This window comes from Salvia hispanica, chromosome 1 (genome assembly GCF_029641045.1).
Source record: "Salvia hispanica isolate PSC_SH4W2 chromosome 1, Shi_PSC_v1, whole genome shotgun sequence".
In the NCBI taxonomy this organism is placed as follows: domain Eukaryota; kingdom Viridiplantae; phylum Streptophyta; class Magnoliopsida; order Lamiales; family Lamiaceae; genus Salvia; species Salvia hispanica.
In genome coordinates, this window is record NC_142692.1 from 13,627,124 (window position 1) to 13,648,428 (window position 21,305).

The following is a 21,305-nucleotide window of genomic DNA, read 5'->3' on the forward strand; positions in this document are numbered from 1 at the left end:
CTCCTCATTTCATTCAGCAAAGTGTCCAATTGTGACATTTGCTTAGCTAACATATCCATGGCAAACTTATGCTCCTGTTGAGCATCTTGGATTTTGTGTACCACATCGTTGTTTGCCTGCATATTGTTCTGCATGTGTTGTTGTGAGTTGACTAGGTCATGTACCATCTCATCCAGGTTCCTCGGCGGTTTGTAGTTCGACTGGTTTGAACTTGTCCCCTGATTGTGGCTCGGTCCGCTCCCCTGATTTGAGCGATAATTACCTTGACCTCCTTGATTGTTGTTGAACTGATTCCCTGACCCTTGATTCCCTTGGTGTGCATGCTGGAAATTCTGATTGTTTCCGGTGGTGTTCCTCTGATGTGGTGGCATATAAGAGTTCCCTTGATTACTCTGGTTCCTGTTGTTCCATTTGGACTGGTCCCCTTGGTTGCGATAACTCCAGTTGTTTGGTCCTTCCTGGTTTTTCCCTGACCAGTTCGAATTATGCTGGGGTACATCCTGACCACGGCTAGGCCAGTTCTGCGGGTCTCTGCTGGACCTGGGTACTGTAGCTGGAGTTGTTGGTTTCCGTCTGCCCATCTAAAACAAGGGTTGTCTCTCCATGGTGCCTCCTTGATCTTCCACTGATTCCAGTTTGTATTCTGATTGCCTTGATTCCAATTCCCTAATGCATTTGCCTGGGCTTGGAACTCTCCATCGGGCGGTGGACCGTAATAGAGCTGGAGTTGATTTTCCTCTGGGCCTGGCGGCTTCTCTTTCTCCTGCGAGGTCAAGGAACTCTTTTTCTCAATCGCACTAAGAAGTGCCTTCTCCAACCGATCTATCTTGTCCCCAACTCCTTCTCCCTCTTGTTCCTTGATTGCGTTTGCCGAACCTCTCCTTATGATACGCGGGTGGTCATAGGTCTTCTTTGCGTCGATCAACCTTCCCAAAATTTCTCGTGCTTCACTTGCTTTGTTCTTTGTGAAATTCCTCCCGCTCGAGGAATTCATTAAATCCTTCGACTCAGGATTAGCTCCTTCATAGAACAAGTAAAAAGTCTCAGCCTCCATCATCCTATGGTCGGGGCAGGCGTCAAGCAGCCCCTTAAATCGAGACCAGTATTGACTCAATGACTCATCGTAATCCTGTTTGCATTCCTGAATCTCCTTCTTCAGGGCATTTGCTTTGTTGGACGGGAAAAAATAATCCAGGAATTCCAGCTTGAAATCCTTCCATGTGTTGATCGAGTCTGGTGGGAGCCTCAGAAGCCAAGTGTTAGCCTCCCCCTTTAGGGCAAACGGGACTGCACGCAAACGGTAGTCCTCCTCAGTAGCCTCGTTGGGTCGCTTTTGGATACTGCACAGCTTACTAAACTCGTTTAGGAATTCATAGGGACATTCATTCCTTCATCCAGAGAATGTAGGTAAAACACCCAGCACATTTGTCTTGATATCAATAGACCTTTGGCGCTGGTTCGAAACTATGGCATGGGCGGGCTCACCATCCAGATGCGCGGTGAGTGAACCTATCTCCGGATCGGGATCCTCCAAGTGTGCCATATGTACGTCTTTCTCTTCCTCGGTTTCGGAGTGCTCTGTTTCCGTAGACGACTTCGGGTCCTCTCCTCCTGACTTTCTGATTCGAATGGAAATGGATCTACTGTCGTAAACCCTGATCTGGTGGTGATGGTGGATGTCGATTCCTTAACCTGCCACCTGACCTGAGCGTCCTTTGATCCAGACGGGTTGCTCCAGTTCCCAAATCATGAGCCCATGCTCATAAACTGTCAAGAAAATCAAATAACAGAAATTAAACTATATACACCAAATCCTCAAACACGTAAACAAATTACGCCATTCATCCCCGCCAACGACGCTATTTGAAGAGCTGGTATGTTGTTCAGAAGCTAATGATGGTTAGTGAAAGCGTGTTCTTAAAAATAATGAAGAAAACCCTCGGTCCAGGAAATCCACTGGACACTGGGTCCAGGAACTCAAAGAACCTCGAGCTACCTGTCGTCGGGCACGCAATCACTTCCTTAACTTCCTCTTCAAAAACCCTCAACCCGCTTAGCTAGAAAAACTAGTACGTGGAAGTAGGGATTGAATCCACAGAGATGAATGCGCAAGTAAACATTTTCAAAGACTCGGGAACTATTTTTTGTTGGCTGCTGCTAGGGATGTCAATGTAGCCCGCAACCCGTGGCCTGGCCCGAATAGCCCGCTAAATTTATAGGGTTAGGGTCGGAAATTTCTAGCCCGATAAAAATAAAACCCGATAAGCCCGCACCCGATTAACCCGCAACCCGTTAGGGCCAGACCCGAAAACCCGATGGGCTAGCCCGATAACCCAGAAAAATTTATATTTTTCAATTTTTTACTCCTAATTCGGCACATCGTTGATTAATTTTATGACATAGATAACTAAAAAAAGATAACTTTCAATTTTATGGTAAATATATAAATTATATATTGAATATTTATTAATATAATAACTGTTAAATAAATTAATCTCACTAAAAGAATATTTAAATTTTTAACATGTATTAAAATTTCACGAAATATCACAAATAATAGTATTTTATGAATGAGTTTAAGCTTATATATCAAATTTATCATAATAAAATAATTTATATTTTATAAATATAACTAATTTTCATCATGATTTATTGGATTGTTCGAGCCTCAACCTTATCGGTAGCAACCCGATTAACCCGTCGGGCTAGCCCGAAATCCGAGCTTTTAGGGTTAGGGCCGAACTTTTACAACCCGAAAGAAATCACAACCCGGCAAGCCCGCACCCGATTGACCCGCAACCCGAATAGGGTTGGCCCGAAACCTGATGGGCCGACCCGATTGACATCCCTAGCTGCTGCCACGCATTTTTAGGGTTGAGCTTTAATTCCTACACTTGGTAATTGAAATATGTTACTCTAACAGCTAGATTTAGGCAGACTTAAAAAACATGCATATTAACCGAAAGAGATCGAGACAATTGCTAGATCAAACGGACAGTTTCCTAAATTAACCGAGACCTAGGAAAACAACTGAATGTGGGGACCATTTCCTGAAAAGGTAGAGTACGATTGAAAAGCTGCAAAATAACTAACTAAAGGTCAAACTAACAGCGACATCATCTTCTTCAACATTTATCAGGAAACAACCAGTTAAAAAGCAGAGCAAAAACGTAAATCGAAACGAAGCAGATGGAATTTAAAGCAGTAAAACGAAGAACAGTTAAAGCTAATGCAGATCTACGGCTACTAGACGAGGTAAAACGAGAATGCAGAATTTAAACAACTAAATGAAACTCAAACAAGCAGATCCAGCCACGGGACGCTTTATCCACTCCGGATCCAAGCCATCCACAACAACCAAACGTCATTTCCACCTCAGATTCTCACTGATCAACGTAGATTTCACCGATCAACAACAGATTTCTCACAAACCAGCTTCAAACTCAGATCAACCAATAAAGATCAGCAAATCAAACTCAAAACAACACAAAAGCCGAGCCTCGAACAGCGAACACTCGGCGAGTACCAAAAGTAGGCAGAAAAAAAAGATAATTGTTTCTTCGCCTCCGTAGAGACGGTGTTGCACCCAAACTTCCTATGAAACGAGAACCCCCAGAAACTTTCCCCCAAATGAGTGTGTAGAAAAATAGAGAACTAAGCTAGGAGCTGAAAAAGGTCATCCTCGACTCTGTTGGTTGCGTGCTCCTTTTATAGTGGATAGAGCTTCTAGACTATTCTTGTGATTCCTATTTTGCCCTCCAATCGATGCTCCTCAGTCTAGTGGCTCTTCATCCTTCTGCTTAATTTTCCTTGCCAGCTTCCTTCACCAGGTGATTTCTATCTTCTTCCTGGAGCTGGCATTTTCTCTACACACCTGACTCAAAAAGGTTTGTTGGACCCAGGAAATTACAAAATTTATCTTATAACCAATACATGAAATTAGTCTTATCATATACTCACTTCGTCCATTTATAAACTTTTGAAGGGCATAAGTTTTAATGCACAATTGATAAAATAAGATAGAGATACAAAGAAAAAGTGATAGAAGTATAAGTAAAAGAGAAAGAGAAAAAGTAGTTGAAATTGTGTAGTGGATGATAGGGGTCCATAAATGATAAAGTAAAAAAAGGAGAAAATTGTTGTCATAGATGTATGGACTATTTCTATGGGACGGTTGAAAAGGGAAATATGACCCATTTCTATGGGACCAATGGAGTAATAATTATGAATAGAATGAATAAGTGAAATGTGAGCTCCACTTGATAAAAGAGTAAAACTAAAATGACACATTTAGTGTGGGTCCAACCAAATAAGAAAATATGCGTCATCTATTGGAGACCAAATAAGAATTTGACATTTATTTGTTGCATGCATAACAAAGGCCGAACAAGGAGTTATTCACTCATAAAGAGGTTTTTTCCTCAATATAACAGGACAAATCTTCAAGTGCAAGAGTTACTAGTGGTATTATTTCATACTCTCTTTGTCCCTAAAAAGTATGAACTATTTCCTTATTAGTCCATCCCTAAGTATGAACTTACTAATTTTAGAATACTTAAACAACACAATACCTCTATACATCATTTTATTTACAACTTATACCATTACACTACACTACACTACTAATGATGTAGAGTCCACTCTCCACTAACACCACCCACACTACCCTTTATCCATATCTCTCTTACTTTACCACTTATAATATATTAAAACCCGTCCTGAACCAAATATTCATACTTTTTAGGGACGAGTGGCGTATTTAAATCAATCACCTTAATTATTTTTCTCTAACTTTATGCATCAAATTAATGCAGATATTCTCGCTTATACAACTCATGTAATATCGCTTGTCGACATGTGGTTATAGGTCATTGTCAGTACTATTATTATAACAGAAAGAAAAACAAAATAATCAATTATAGAGAATTTCAAAGCATTTGGCGGCTACATGTCACGAGCTTCACCATAGTGTCCAACTGTTACAAGCTGCCCGAGCTGAAAGTAATCTACAACGACACTATACGATAAGAACGTACTTTTTGGATATTTAATGTTAACGTCAATAGTTATGACTCAGGCGACAAAAGGTTATTTTAGGTAGAAAATTGTTAGAAACATAGGGACTAAAGTAACAAGTCGCCGTAGATCCTACCTTTTATATACTCCATCTGTCACTTAAAAAATTATGAACTTCTGAAATGACACAAATTTTAATGCACAACTGGTAAAGTAAGTGAATGATATTCTCGCTCATATAACACATGCAATATTGTTTGTTGACACGTGGGCATAGGTCATTATAAGTACTATTATTATAACAGAAAAAACAAAATACTCAAACATAGGGAATGTCAAAGCACTTTGCGGCTATATGGCTTTAGCTTCACCATAGTGTCCAACTGTCACAAACTGCCCGAGCTGGAAATAACATGCGGCGACATTATACGATAAGAATGTACTTATTGGATATTTAATGCTAACGTCAATAGTTGTGACTCAAACGACAAATAGTTATTCTAGGAGAAAATTTGTTGGAAACATATGAATTGAAGTTACAGGTCGTCGTAGATCATACTTTTTATACTCCCTCCGCCCCTCTGTAGTAGAGGCATTACTTTTCGGCACGAGATTTAAGAAAAGTTGTGTTATGTGAGTTAAGCAAATGAATAATAAAGTAGGAAAGGAAAAATGTAGAGAGATGAAGAAATAATAAAGTAAGAGAGAGTTAAGTAAGAGAGGAGAAAAGTTGTTGCATTTTGCCAAAAAAGGAAACGACTCAACTATAGTGGGACAACTCAAAAAGAAATACGACTCAGCTACTGAGAGACGGAGGAGTATTGTTATTATAGGAGTAACAATTTTGGGTAGAATGAGTAAGTAAGTAGGGCCCACTTAATAAAAAATTAAAATGAAGTATTTACTAGGGTCCATCGAATAAGGAAATTTGATATATTGGGGACCAAAGTACAAGAATTTGACGTTTTAATTTTTTCATGGATAACAAAGGCCGGACCGGAGATTGTTCACACATAAAGAGGTTTCACTCATAAAGAGGTGTTCTCATCAATATAATAAGACACTTCAAGCGTAAGTGTACATATGTACTCATATCCTTATACTAAATTCAAATATATTATTATTATTTTCATTAATTAATAAAAGAAATTTGTTATTTACATCTGAAGAAAAACAAGAAAGATGATTTAAACTATTTACGGAGTATTTAAAAATGAACGGAGACTAAATTCATATTATTAGTATATTATTTTCATTAATAAATAAAATAAATCATTTATTTGTATTTGAAGAATAATAAGAAAGATGAAAGTAGATTGAAGAACAATATGATTAATTTGATTAACCTAATGAGAATTAATAAGATTAATCGAATTATTTAGATTCAAAACTAAGCCACTAATTTCGTCAAACCACGTTTGATCACTAAGTTTTTAACTAAATTTTTAGCGGAATTGTTAACTTATGATCAAATATATTGTCTATGACCAAAATATATCAATATCAAACACAATATAAGCTTTTGAGGACAAATGTAATGGACCAGACTTGAGTCAAAGTTAAATCTAAAGTCCAAAGATTAAATAAGTTTAGCTAAAGCCTACTATTTAATTAGATATGGGTTCTCACATATTTATTTCTAAGTTTAAACAAATATGAAGCCCAACAAGGAATTAATTGATTAGGCCAATGCAATTAGTTTAGCCCATACCATTGGGACAAAATCGGCCCGGTTTAGTAAAATTAAAATTACATCTAGATAGTTGTGACTTATTACTTATTAGTTTGAGTACCAAGCTTTCCAATATTTTATTGGTGCATTAATGAAATATTATTCACATTTGGTTATTAAATTAGTAGTAATTCAATATAATAGCATTTCATTTTTACATATCAAAATATAATTTTTATTTCTATATTCAATTGTCGAAGGTTTAGTTAGGGTTTTAGTAGATTTAGAAATTAGCTTCAAATTTTAACAACGCATCTTGTCTCGCATCATTGTTAGAACTTAGAAGTCATAATTTTCGTGTTTCTCAAATCTTCCATCAGAATAGCGAGGCTCAAATCTTCCGCCGCCGCCGGAGCTGCTTGAATCGCCTTCCAGGTTGATGAATTCATCTCCCTTGTCGACGAAGTATGTGCTGTAGGTTACTTTATTCTCACCTGTTATCGCTATAGAAATTAAATTTTGGGCGTTTTGATTTTTCCCGAATCAAATTTATCAATGGCAAGAGCTGCGGCCAAACGCCTCTTTTCTCTCTATTCCTGCAAGACTAGAAATTTATTCCATCATTTCCGTCCTGCCCTAGCTCGTACAACTTCCGCGTTACAAATTCCTAGCCATGGACAATTGCCGCAGCGCGAGCTTATCCTGTTTACCAAATTTGGCGTTTCCCCCTATTTTCGTGGACATTGCTTTTGCTCCTTGTCGGAAAATGATAATCTTACCCTCGATTCAACTCAAATTGTTGAAAATAAAGCGGAAGCGAATGATCTTGATGGAGAAGAAATGATATTTGAGCCTGAAAATGAATGTACGGGGCTGGAGGAAAAGACCTTGAATTTTGTTGAGATATCGCTTAAGGATCCATTAGACATATATAAAGAGCTTAAAGATGCCCCGGGTTCGAAGATGCAGTCCCGCAGTGATTGGGATACCGTGAACGAGATTTTTAGGTGTTTTTGTCAGTCTGGTTGGGCTTCGAACCAGGCTCTGGCCGTTTATATTGGTGCCTCATTTTTCCCCCTTGCTGGGAGAAAGTTTGCCGCTTTTTTCAAGAAGAAATGTAGCAATGATTTGGTTAAGTACTTGGTATCAGTCGGTCCTGGCGATCAAGCTGATAAGTTTTTGTTCCCAATCTTTGTGGAATATTGCATGGAAGAGTTTCCTGATGAAATTAAGAGGTTTAGGGGAATGGTGGAGTCTGCGGACATGACTCAACCGCACACTTGGTTCCCATTTGCTAGAGCAATGAAGCGGAAGATTGTTTATCACTGTGGTCCTACTAACAGTGGCAAAACATATAATGCACTGCAAAGGTTTATGGAGGCAAAGAAAGGGGTCTATTGTAGTCCTCTTAGGTTGTTAGCCATGGAGGTTTTTGATAGGGTGAATGCATCGGGTGTTTATTGCAGTCTAGTCACAGGGCAGGAGAAGAAGGAATTTCCTTTCTCGAACCATGTTGCTTGCACTGTTGAGATGGTATCAACAGATGAGCTATATGAAGTGGCTGTTATTGATGAGATTCAGATGATAGCTGATCCTTACAGGGGTTATGCATGGACTAGAGCATTGCTAGGCCTGAAAGCTGACGAGATCCATTTATGTGGCGATCCAAGTGTTTTGGATGTGATTCGGAAAATTTGTTCAGATACTGGGGATGAACTTGTGGAACAGCGCTATGAGAGATTTAAGCCTCTTGTGGTTGAGGCAAAGACCCTCATAGGAGATTTGAAAAATGTGAAGTCAGGAGACTGTATTGTTGCATTCTCGAGGAGAGAAATATTTGAGGTTAAATTAGCAATTGAGAAATATACAAAACACCGTTGCTGTGTGATCTATGGTGCCTTGCCACCAGAAACTCGCCGCCAACAAGCGTCCCTGTTTAACGAGCAAGATAATGAATATGACATCTTGGTAGCAAGTGATGCTGTGGGCATGGGATTAAATTTAAATATCCGAAGGGTTGTCTTTTATAACCTCACTAAGTACAATGGTGATAAAATGGTCCCAGTTCCAGCATCACAGGTGAAACAGATCGCTGGAAGAGCTGGTCGGAGAGGCAGTGTGTATCCTGATGGACTGACCACTACCCTTCATCTAGATGATTTGGAGTACTTGATTGAGTGCTTGAAGAAGCCTTTTGATGTGGTTAAACGAGTCGGCCTTTATCCATTCTTCGAGCAAGTTGAGCTATTTGCAGCACAACTTCCTGATCTTAAATTTCCCAAGCTCCTTGAGAAATTTAGTGAGAACTGCCGCCTTGATGGGTCTTATTTTCTGGCTCAGAATATGCACATAAGGAAAATAGCTAATATGCTGGAGAGGATTCAGGGGTTATCACTGGAAGACCGATTCCACTTTTGCTTTGCCCCAGTGAATATCAGGGACCCTAAAGCAATGTTCCATCTGATGAAGTTTGCTCATTCATATGCTCAGGAGCTTCCAGTCAATATAGCTATGGGTATGCCCAAATGTGCTGCTCGTAATGATGCAGAGCTTTTGGACCTTGAGACTAGGCACCAAGTGGTGTCAATGTATTTGTGGTTGTCTAATCACTTTGAAGAGGAACAATTTCCATATGTTAAGAAGGCTGAATCAATGGCTACAGATATCGCTGAGTTGTTGGGTGAGTCACTTCTCAGGGCATGCTGGAAACCAGAATCAAGAGGTGCACCAAAATCAAAGCCACAAGAGAAGCAAGATGGGAATGCACAAACATTGAAGGCATTAGAGAAGGAAGATGGTTATCAAAGGCCATTGTCGATCATCAAATTACGTGAACAGTAAAGTAAGTCATTCAAATTGTTTTCTGTAATGTGTAGCCAATCTAGTCAAGCATTAAGTTATGTGAAAAGTAATTTACTTGAATTGTTATGGTATGATGTATAGTCAATTCTATACGTGTAAATGCCTAGGCGATAAAGATGGAGTTCTTCTTCAAAAGCTAACTCAAATGTACTTAGTTTTTTATCCCCATAGGTCCATCTCAAAGGATCTAGTCCTGGGTTGAATAATCAGTACTTGAGTTCACCTAGGATATGGAAATACATACTGATGGCATGGATTTGGCACTTGGCATTTCTTTATCTGTTTAGATGCATTCGGATAGATATGCTAAACCATTTCGGCAAGCAGATTCTCAGCTCATCTTTTTTTTTCCTGCACATATAGGGATGGGAAATCTCAGACTACACAAAAACCGGAGAAAGTAACATCATAAATCTCGGTTATGAGGTAATGTAACTTTCTGGTATCACAAATATATTCCGAATTTCTGATTAAAACTGTCTTGGGCAGCCTCCCAGTAGTTAGTAGATAATTACTACATATGTTCAGATCACTTTTGGGGAATAATTGTAGCTCGGGTAGAAACTGTTTTTTGCATGTTTAAGTATGATGCCATGAGAACCTAAATTTTTTATAGTTATGTGTTCTTGTCTTATGAAGTTGCTGCAGTTTGAGTCAATCTAAATTCCAAATGTAGGTTAATATACCCCTCAGAAATGAGGTATAGTTCACTTACTGAACTTGTTAGTTAGTCCTTTGGAAGTAAAGATGCTTCCATGATTGGAGCCATAATACATTATTAACACTTGTCTATTCTGAATTTCTTATGTCTTTCGGCTCGGACCATCTAATACTGAAATCTTAACGATATAGTATATCAGGACTTCAGAGAAATATCTGAGTTCCCTCCTCTGAATCTACATTCTATTGCTGTGTATTTATATTCCAGGTCATGTTAGCCTTCGCTGCTAGGAACTGTAAATTTGGAATTCAAGATCGGAACTGCAGAGAAGTGAATACAACAGATTTATCAGTGTTGTGATTGATTAAGATTGATAGCTACGAGCTCTGTTCTTCTTATTTATCAGTTGCACCACAAATTTCAAGAACAAAAGTTCAAGGTTGGAAGACAAACTCAGGTAGTCATCCCTCTCAAGTTCAATGTGTAAAAAAGAAAGGGATGTGAGTGACTAGAATTGTTAAATTTTTTAGTTATCTTCTCCTTTACTTTATGAGGTGTATCTTTTCTTGATTTAGGGGAAATTTTGGTGAACCAAAAGAGTTTTTTTGTGATCTGAGTAGGGGGTAGCGAAGCATGTAGCAAACACTAGCATAGGAATTACCTAATTATATTTTGTACTCAAGTTTCATATTTGACCTTATTAGAATCAATGACCTAGGTTGTATCCTTTAAATTTTGAGATTTGACACTTGATAGATTGTAGTTTGGCAGCCCTATATCTGGAATAAATGCTTATAAATTTTTAAAGTTTACTAATGTATAGTATTAATATTTTCAACGGGGGCAATTACTAATACATTCCACCAACTGCTATCTGAATCGAATTAAGCATTTAAAATTTATAATGATAAAAACCCAAATTCCTATGTCAATGATTTTGATTATTCTTGTTAAGTAGTAGTATTTATTTATCCAAAATGACTGAAGTTAATAATTTTTGGTATGCTTTAACATATAATTTCCGTCAATTAGTAGGATAGTTTTGAAGAGATTTGTTGGATAGGTTACCAAAACTTCGTTGGTGGTGACTTAGTTGCAGAACTAATTGCCTCTCAACCGTTTATTAACAACCAAACCAAACGCTGAATAAATGCTTGTTTTAATTTTCAAATCAAACAATTATGCTGATAGTGACACATTAGGGTTGGCTAATACAGTAGATATTAAGAAGTTTGCCAGCAGACGGATGCTTTTTGATGGAGTAGTACTTTTGAGAATTAGGCAGAGGGCCAAAAAAACCTTAAATTATAATAATAATAGTCCATACCGTAGCGTGCTTAATCCATTGCATGTCCTCTTCGTGTCACCTGAAACTCAACGCCTTCTTTCTTTACATACATACACACAAACATTTATTTCCGATAATCTCCACCTTTTTTTTATAAGTAAAGTAAATAAACTATTTGGGCAGCGATGGGGAGGAAGAGGAGCGCGCCGCTGAACAAGCTCTTTGCGTTGGTGCGGCGGCAGTCCACCAAGGTGAAGACTTTCGTGGCCACGGTGTCGATGCTGGCGGCGCTGGTGGCGCTCAGGTTCCTCGTCCACGACCACAACCATTTCTTCGTGGCCTCCGAATCCATCCATTTTGCCGGGATTTTGGTCCTCATTTACAAGCTCACTACTAAAAAATCTTGCTCAGGTACATCCATCTCTCACCTCTTCATTGCCAAAATCAGAATTGATGGACACCGATAATTGGTTTATTTCCGATTTTTTTTTATTAATTTCATGATTTTAACTTTTACATTATACATTATCTAGTCAGTACTTTTGCATTATTTTCCTTTTTCATTGTTTAAATTTAAAATCTTTTTACCCTTTAGGTATTTGAGGATAAAGATTTACGGTAAAAAAAAATATATTTAAAAATAAATAAAGAAATATAAAATTAATTCAATTGATCATTCTAAATTATGAAAATCATTCAAATATTATATTATTAAATATTTGAATGATTTTTATTTCAACTAATTTGACGGTTATTTTATTTCGGAGCTACTATGATTCAAACTATATTTGAATTGACTCGAGATTTAAGCATTCATAATTCAAGTATCAAGCTCCATTTCAATGAATTCAAGATTGATTCGTTTATACAACCAAATTAGAGGTATTTCAGAATCGAAATAAACATAGTATAAAATTTGAATTTTAATAGTGAAGTAGAATATACAAGAAAATTTAATTTATATTAGTATTTGATCACTTAGTTACCGGTTTACCACGTCGTCAATTATTTAATTAAAAACTGTTAATAAAAATTGCATAAATGCTTATACATAATAGTACGCGGCATATGTCGATAAAGTAATTATATAATCTTCTAACTCATTCTTTGTATAAATTCTTCAATTATATATAAGAAGGGTTTAAAGATTAAGAAATTAGGTAAATCCTTATTCTGATTAAATAAAAGAAATTAAGTTACGTCACAGCAAACTACTCGTACATATAAAAAAACTCTTCCAATGCCCAAAGAGCTGGAAAAGAAGAATTATAAATTTATACAGATAAATTCGTTTTCCATTATTCTAAAATTTAAGAATACATTTTATGAAATATAATTATGAAATAAAACCAAAAATCATAAATTATAAAAACTGATTTTTAAATAAATAGGAATTATAGCAAAAAAAAGTCGTTTTTAATTTCTTCAATTGGCCGAGTTTGTGTGAAATTTTTCAGAATATTTTCGTATTCCATTGAGGTATCATTAGTTCAATGAATGCCATATAAATTGAAATAATGTTTAATAAAAATCGACAGAACTCAAGATCTGTCCACATTTATGAAATATAGTGCTTTTCTCATAATACTAATCAGGATGAATATGTCTCCTTGATATTAACCGTAGTCTTTGCTTAGCATATAGTACTACGGTATCGTTGTAGCAATGTAGAGAATGGGCAAATTTGTAGTGTGAGGACTTCAAATAAAGAAATCTTTTAGTATTTTGTTGCAACTCTTTGATGAAATCTTATGGCTTGTAGGCCTTTCTCTGAAGACACAAGAACTCACTGCCATGTTCTTGGCTCCAAGATTATGTTGCAGTTTCTTTATGGAGGGCGGCATTCACACTTTTCTCGATTTTGTAACGCTCGTGGCAACGCTGTGGGTCGTATACATGATGAGGTTCAAGCTGAAGTCGACCTACATTGCAGACTTGGACAATATGCCCTTGTATTATGTGGTCAATCAAATTCACCATTTCTCTTGGATTTGAGCTACATTTGTTATTGTTTTGCTTAACTGTGGAGATCCTTGCAAGGCGATAAGCTGTTTCCTCTCTTTTGTAGGCGGTTCCTTCTGCAATTCTAGCCCTGTTCATCCATCCTTACACGCACCACGCTCATGCTGGCCGGATGCTGTGGGCCTTCTCTGTCTACGTGGAGTCCATCTGCGTATTGCCACAGCTTCGGATGATTCAGAACACCAAGGTAGGTCAACCTACTACTCAGATTGCTATCTATACAATTAAACTGTCTAACTCTGGTTCAATTCCATCTCAGATGATAGAGCCATTCACAGCCAATTACGTATTTGCACTCGGTGTTGCAAGATTTCTAGGATGTGCTCATTGGATCATCAAGGTGAGCATGTGAATTTTGAGTTTTCGGGCTCTGCCAGTGCCAGTCCTTATTGATCTCTTGAATTTTGCAGGTATATGATTCGGCTGGTGCATACTTGTTCCTGGTTGGAGCTAGCTACGCGTGGCTTCCCATGGTTCTGCTAACAGAAGTTGTACAGACATTCATCTTAGCCGATTTCTGTTATTACTACATCAAGAGGTAATACTCTGAGCTCTTGGCCTTACATCTTTATAACCCGATTTCTCATATCTTAAGCGGACTCGCTCGTTTATGCATCTGATTTTGGCTTTGCAGTATGATGAATGGCCAACTCCTTGTCACCCTGTCGTCCCCTGTCTAATAATTTTCAGAGTAGACATCATGTTTGTGGATATAAATATGTTCATGCATGAAAGGGATGGATATTATGTACTATTTCCTTGTGTCTAATCTTGGATTTATAAGTTGCATTATCCTGTCTAAGTTGAGTGTTCCCATCTTAAAATGTTTGAAGTGTTTTATTCCAACAATGGCACTACAAATACCTTAAGTAGCGCTTTGTCGTCAGACTTGATTCATCAACTGCAAATTTCATATGCGTCAGGCCCCATTTGGAGCCATACTGAGATCACCGGCCAATTTCAAGCCTGATTTAGTACCCTTGCGGCCAAAATTGAAGTAGAATTTTGTGAGAATTCATGTCTTTTTTATTAGATATATGAATATTATAAATTAAAAGATCGTGTCGCGGTGGACTCTACACGAAATCTTTGGCCTACCATTTTATTATTAGGTCAACTCACACGCACCTATGAGAATTCATGTTTTAGATAATCTGATCATGGTTTAGTAGTTCTAATGGAGTTCGTAATTCAAAATTCAAATTGTAATACTCCCTTAGTTCTAAAAAATAGACTAGCTTTACCATTTTGGGTTGTCCCCTAAAATTAGACAATTTCTAAATATGGTTAGTTTTTAACTAATTACATATTACTAATAATGTGGACCCACAGTCCACGAATACTACTTCCACTTCCTTTTCACTCTCTTTTTCTTACTTCCTCCGTTGCCTCATAGTTGAGGCGAGACTTTTCGACACTGAGTTTAAGAAATGGATGTTGAGTGTATTAAATAAATAGATAAAATAGTAAGAGAGAAAAATGTAGAAAGAATAAAGTAGAAAATGGATAAAGTAGAGAAAATAAAGTAAGAGAAAGTAAAGTAAGATAGAGAAAAAAGTTACTCCCTCCGTCCGCCATTAGGAGTCTCATTTATAGGCGGCACGAGTTTTAAGAAATGTTAAGAAAAGTGGTTGGAAAAAAAAGTTGGTGGAATAGAGGTCTCACTTGTATATATTAGTTTTAAATAAAACATGAGTGGAATGGTTTAGTGGAAGGTAAAACCCTATTACCATTTATGGTAAAAGTGAATCGGAACTCCTATTCGCAGACGGACTAAAATGAAAAAACGGGACTCCTATTCACAGACAGAGGGAGTACTATATATGGAAGTGACTCAATTATAAGGGAACTTCTCGAAATGAAAAAATGACTCAACTATGAGGGAACAGAGGGAGTGTTTTTTCCATATCTCTCTTACTTTACCAATTGCACATTAAAACTTATGTCACATGGTCCTAAACTCCTATGTCAAGTGGCCACATGTCATAGGGTCTCTTTAAAAAAGCTACTTTGTTCATCATTACAAAAGCACATTTGATCGGACACGAGTTTTAAAAAATGTAGTAGAAAGTGAATTGAAAAAGTGAATTGAAGTTAGATGGAGTACTACTTTTATATATTAGGTTTATAATAAAATTAGAGTGAGACAAAGTTAGTGAAATATGAGGTCCATTACCAAAAGTTATAAAAAAGCAAATAGGTTGTTTATTAATTGACAGATGAAAATGTCAAAATGATAAATTTATTTGTAGACGGAGGGAGTACAATTTTTGCCCACTTGTGTTATGTGTCATTTAGAGAACCCACAATGGATGTCCACCCATTAATATCATCATTTCTTTCTTTCTTTTTTTTCTGCGTTATAATAGAACTCCCATAATGATTGCTCCTTCTTATGCTTTTCACATTAATTTACACTAATCATTCAAAATACTTGTAAATGCATAATTACCTATATTGCAAATAAAATTTCAATAATAGTAATTACTTCACCCGTCTCATAACATATGTCACCCTTCTTTTTTCACCTATTTTGGAAAAATGATATTCCCGTCGTCCCAAGATAAGCGACTCACATTCCTTTTTGGGACATCCCAAGATAAATGAGTCATTTCCTTTTTTGGTATTCTCTCTCTTACTTTTTCTCCCTACTTTATTTACTCTCTTACTTTATTCACTTTCCACTTTACTAACATATCAATAAATTGATAATAAATTGATAAAAATAACAAATATTACATTGCCGTTCGAGAACAAATATATATAGATCTAATAATTTTTTAGTTTTTTTTATGTTAAATCCTTTAAAGCTTTTGCAAATTATACTAGGTACTGTTACATTTCAAATTTAATACTAGGACTATCTTGAGAATTTATCTTTTAAACCAAATGTTCAAAGTATATTACTCCCTCTCTTCTGTTCGCTATTAGGAGTCCTATTTTTTAGCAGCGCGGGTTTTAGAAAATGTTAAATAAGGTGGGTGGAAAAAATTAGTGGAATATGGATCTCACTTGTACATATTAGTTTTAAAAAAAAATGTGAATATAATAAGTTAGTGGAATGTGAGATTCATTACCAAGTGAACTGGGACTCTTATTCGCAGATGGACTAAAACGAGACTCTTATTCGGGGACAGAGTGAGTAATTGTTAGGTAACAAAACAAATGAATTTGAGACATTTTATTAGTTTTCCTATATCATAGTATTCCCTTTGTCCCAAGGTGTCTTTTGGGTACGAGATTTAAGAAATTGATGTGTTAAAGATTAAAGTTGAGAATGTAAAATAAGGTAGAGAATAAAGTATAAGAGACATGAAGAGAAAGTAAAGTACTATGTGAGAAGATAAGATTTTTGACAAAAAATTAAATAACTCAACTATCTTAGACTGGGACGGAAAAAAGTACTCCCTCCGTCCGATAGTAGATGTCACACTTTCCTTTTTAGTTTGTCCCATAAAAGATGTCACATTTCCTCTTTTAGAAAAAGTTTCCTGTCACATTAATTATAAAATTATATTTTCTCTCACCACTTAACACACAAAATAACATCTCCTAAAATCTCGTGCCATTTCCAAAGTGTGACATCTACTATGGGACGAAGAGAGTATAATGTATAGTTCTCTTTATACATGCATTGACATATAATGTGAATCTTGTGGATTCAAGAACCATATGTTGCCCGGATTTGTTCTTGCAAAAGATACCCAAACAAGAAATATAACAATGAAAAAGTTGGGGAAGAAGAAGAAGAAGAAGAAGAAGAAGAAGAAGAAGAAGAAGAAGAAGAAGAAGATGATGAGAAGTGTTATGATTTAGATTAAAGCTCAAGAAAGAAAACTCAATGGCTACTTTCACAAACAAAAACCTAATGGCTCCACCAACTAGCAACACAAGAACTAGCAAGCATACCTTAACATTCAACCTAAGCCCGACAATAGATTAGAATACAACCACAAGGGATTTTGATAAATCTTCAAAATAAAGATGGGTGCTCACAAATGGAGTCTTTGTTCTTCAATAATGTTCAAAGCTTAATGGCAAAACCCCTAGACATGGGTATTTATACAAGAGGATAAAAATGCTAAAAAAGAGAGACAAAAAGCGTTCAAAAACGCAACTCACACAAAAAAACCCAGGTCGGGCGTTTTCCTCGCCGAAGTCGGGTAAACTCTCTGGAGTCGGGGCGTTTTGCCTATTGGACTACGCGACTTTCGTAAAACGACCATAACCTCCTCATCCGGACTCCGATTAAGGTGTGTAAGGTACTCACGCGAAGTTCTTTTGATAATGAAGACAATGGTTGTCGTAGAAGGGCATTTGGCCACCATCTTGATAGGTATATTGATGTTTGAAACAGATCTCAGCTCTAGTGTGGTTCATTGGATGTCTTCGTTCCTTCTATTGGTTTGGCACTTCCCAAATTCACATCAACATAATATAACCTTATATGAGTTATATCTCGTGTGATTATTGCAGTTAATTGCATCATATGCATAAGTAAATAATGGAAATATAATATAAAAATATAAATATAAATATAAATATACATTATTAAAATAATACTCCTTCTGTGCGTGAAATAATATTCTATTTTGCTATTTTGGGGTGTCTACAATTTAAAGTCTTATTTACCTCATTCTAAGTAAGCGGATTTAATGTTCATCTAATTTATTACATTCGCATTCAATTATAAAATTAACATTCCCCCGTCTCACTTTAAGTGAAGCATTTTTATTTTAGGCACAAGATTTTATATAGTGTTGTCTTGTAAATTAAGTGAGGAAAACAAAATAAGAGAGGAAAAAAATAGAGAGATTGATGTGTTTCTATTTTTATTAATATTTTATTTAGAATGAGATATTCTTAAAAGGAAAATGATTCACTTAGAAAGGGACGAAGGGAGAACATACAAATTAAGATTAACATTCTACTATATCATTTTATTTAATTTTTTATAAAATCACACCATTTCTTAAATTCAAAGCTAATAAAAATAAGATTATAAAAAATGGACAAAAAGAGTACTGCGGTTCGAGAAAAAGGTTCATTGGCGCCAGCAAGAAAAGCCTATATCATAGCTGTGGAGAAGTGCGTTAAACTAGATTAGCGGGCCCCATGGCACGTATTGGCACTTTAGTCCGCCACGTTGCCTTCACAACTGACAACGAATGCGACAGCCCAGATACGCATGGGGCATCTAGATTCTTCCACGTGTCCTTGTCCGCAAGCGACACGACAAACGAGGTATGTATGACACGTGTCCTGCAGAGCAAAAAATTGTTGAATAATAAGACTACTAATTCGGCTTTAATCATCAGTAATCAACTTTGACAGAAAATCTGGGATTTAGTTATTTTAAAACCAATTTAGAATTGAAACTGATTTTGAGTTTAGATGTTCTGTTTATTGGAGTATTATTTTCAGTTTTAATTTGCATATTATTCACAACTACATATTTATAATGTATTTAATTAAATTGGTTAAAACTTAAAACTTAAAAGGTTCTTGTAAGTTGTAAGTTGTAAATGTGGAATCTTTTGATTTTGTAGGAGCCGCTAATTAATAGGGATTAATTAGAAGCAAAATCCGCACTTAACTCCGAACCTCTTCCGAAGCTAGCAACCTTTTTATCCTCTTGCGTGTCAATAACCGCCCTCTCGACTGCTGTAATCCCTCCACGTGGCAGATTGCACAATTTGTGCTTGTTTGTATAACCATTCAAACCTAGTCAAAACACAAGATTGACAATTGACATACATACCAACGACAATGTCGTAACCCAATTCCAAATTCTAAGATATATGAGATGGGGCGAGAAATGGAAAACGAAATGGAGCTGAGTTTGGAGCTATCCATCGGGGGTTGCTACGCGAAATCAGAGAGCAAGACTAGTTTAGAAAGGGAAAAGGGGAGGCTCTCCGAGGAATTTGATAATGCTCAAAACGACGATCTGCAGAAGAGGAGAGAGATGCAGGCGATGAAGAGGAGGGAAGCTCGGATGAAGAGGGAATTCAAGAAATCCAGAGGCATGATGAAGGATAAAGAGATAGAAGGAGCAGCGCCCGCACCCAAGAGAGAGAGGAGCTCTAACGCCTCCTCCTCCAAGGTTTCTTGGGGACCCATCGGAAACGGCTTTGCATGGGACGGGCAACAGCCGCCGCCAAGTTCGTCGCATCATCGGAGCACGTCCCACATAGGTGAGTACCGATGATAGTTTTATCGTTTTGTGGGTCCCATTTAATGAATTTGTTTCACACTAGTTCTACTTTTTTTTTTATTTATTATTGACAAAACAAATCCCACCGCCAAAATTCTTAAATACTCGATTCTTACTAGATGAAATCCGTATTCCAAGTGATGTAAAGTAGGTTCGGTTTATTCCTCAATTAGCTAAATGACCTTATGTATTCCAACATTATGATATTGAATAGTAGTATAGTTTGTGTGAATAAAACAGATTGTTGGTTGATTACATATGTACTCATTCTTGAACTTTGTATGTACGGCATTGGCATTGGCATTGCCCAGAATTGAGAATAAACGTTTCTAAGCCCTAAAATGCTTGTTATGTATGTCGTTGATGAATTTTCAGGGGGAAGTAGTAGTGATACCGGAAGTCACTCGAGTAGCTTTGGCACACACCAAAATGACAAGCTCGAAATCAACAACTCGTCGTCCGATGCAGAGCCAGCACGCGTGTGTCAAGACCAGAGCACCAAGGCATCCGCCATTCAACAGCCACAATCGGACACAACTTGCTCAACGACAGACATATGCATGATCAAGCCACCTCCGACTGGCCGAGATGGGGCCGCTTCAATTCTACAAATGCCTTGCGTTTCCGCCACAGGCAACGGCCCCAATGGCCGGACCATCACTGGATTCTTGTACAAGTATACGAAATCTGAGGTGAGCATCATGTGCGTGTGCCATGGCAGCTTCTTCTCGCCTGCCCAGTTTGTTGAGCACGCAGGAGGTGTGGACGTCACGCATCCTCTCCGGCATATCACCATCGTTCCCTCGCCCATCCGGTGAATGTCTCTTGCTAGTTAAGTAGAAGGCTAGGACTCATGAGAATTTTCTTTTTCCGACATCACTTGTAGAACCAAAGGGTTCCATTTGATTATCTTGACTTGACCATCGTTTTTCGAACACGAAATGGGACACTAATTAGGATAGAGTATGTTTGACCCCTTGAAGTTATTTGTTGAGTGCTTTTTAGTTGTAGAAGTTAATTGTTCAAAACTTTGCAATCTTAACTTTTTTGTGTACATTTTATTAGTATATGCTCCAAATGTGAATTTAAATGGTAAAAGCAAATAAAGTGTATTTTATAGTAGTACTACATGTGGTAGACATTAAGCTCCAAAATATATTGGAAGCCTATTCGTATTTATTTTTCAAATACAAAATCTACAAACACGAAATCAATATGAATGAATGGGCCTGTATTAGAAAAGTAAATATTGACTAAAGAAATATGCGGTTACTTGGGCTTATTTAAGTGGACGGCGTGTTCTATATCTTGTTGATGCAGTCTATGACGGTGTTCAAGTCCGATTTACTCAATGACCCATTTTCATTTGTTCTTTAATTTTATTTTTGTAATGATTTAACTGTGATTCTTGCCTGTGATCCTTGACCCCATCAAAGTAGGATGCGTGCAACAAATTTACGAGAAACTAAAACTTCAGTATATTTTTAAACAATATAGAAACGTAATACTTCATTCGTCCTTAAAAAATTGGAACTTTTGAAATGGTACGGGTTTTAAAGCAAAATTA

At 36.9% G+C, this 21,305-nt stretch overlaps 3 protein-coding genes across 3 annotated transcripts; all 3 read left to right on the plus strand.

Annotated features, from left to right (window-relative positions):
- The first annotated feature begins 6,941 nt into the window (after positions 1-6,941).
- LOC125222125 (ATP-dependent RNA helicase) lies at positions 6,942-11,058 on the plus strand. The gene is made up of 3 exons (XM_048124591.2): positions 6,942-9,530; positions 9,914-9,976; positions 10,479-11,058. The coding sequence occupies exon 1, from the start codon at positions 7,244-7,246 to the stop codon at positions 9,527-9,529; it is 2,286 nt and encodes a 761-aa protein (XP_047980548.1). The 5' UTR covers positions 6,942-7,243; the 3' UTR covers position 9,530; positions 9,914-9,976; positions 10,479-11,058.
- Positions 10,529-14,323, plus strand: LOC125222126 (uncharacterized). The gene is made up of 7 exons (XM_048124592.2): positions 10,529-10,668; positions 11,683-11,910; positions 13,262-13,461; positions 13,568-13,708; positions 13,781-13,861; positions 13,932-14,059; positions 14,156-14,323. Exons 2-7 carry the CDS (start codon positions 11,685-11,687, stop codon positions 14,199-14,201), a joined length of 822 nt encoding a protein of 273 aa, XP_047980549.2. The 5' UTR covers positions 10,529-10,668; positions 11,683-11,684; the 3' UTR covers positions 14,202-14,323.
- Positions 14,324-19,269: 4,946 nt separating this feature from the next.
- Positions 19,270-20,792, plus strand: LOC125223588 (nuclear transport factor 2/RNA recognition motif protein). Its single transcript, XM_048126794.2, has 2 exons — positions 19,270-19,718; positions 20,114-20,792. Exons 1-2 carry the CDS (start codon positions 19,328-19,330, stop codon positions 20,554-20,556), a joined length of 834 nt encoding a protein of 277 aa, XP_047982751.1. The 5' UTR covers positions 19,270-19,327; the 3' UTR covers positions 20,557-20,792.
- The last annotated feature ends 513 nt before the right edge of the window (positions 20,793-21,305 follow it).

What these genes read in the sequence shown, in the direction of transcription:
- LOC125222126 (XM_048124592.2), top strand. Translation starts at nt 11,685, where the DNA reads ATGGGGAGGAAGAGGAGCGCGCCGCTGAACAAGCTCTTTGCGTTGGTG. An exon ending in GGATGATTCAGAACACCAAG is followed by an intron (nt 13,709 to 13,780) that starts GTAGGTCAACCT and finishes ATTCCATCTCAG; the next exon opens with ATGATAGAGCCATTCACAGC. An exon ending in TGTTATTACTACATCAAGAG is followed by an intron (nt 14,060 to 14,155) that starts GTAATACTCTGA and finishes TTGGCTTTGCAG; the next exon opens with TATGATGAATGGCCAACTCC.
- LOC125222125 (XM_048124591.2), top strand. Translation starts at nt 7,244, where the DNA reads ATGGCAAGAGCTGCGGCCAAACGCCTCTTTTCTCTCTATTCCTGCAAG.
- LOC125223588 (XM_048126794.2), top strand. Translation starts at nt 19,328, where the DNA reads ATGGGGCGAGAAATGGAAAACGAAATGGAGCTGAGTTTGGAGCTATCC. An exon ending in TCGGAGCACGTCCCACATAG is followed by an intron (nt 19,719 to 20,113) that starts GTGAGTACCGAT and finishes ATGAATTTTCAG; the next exon opens with GGGGAAGTAGTAGTGATACC.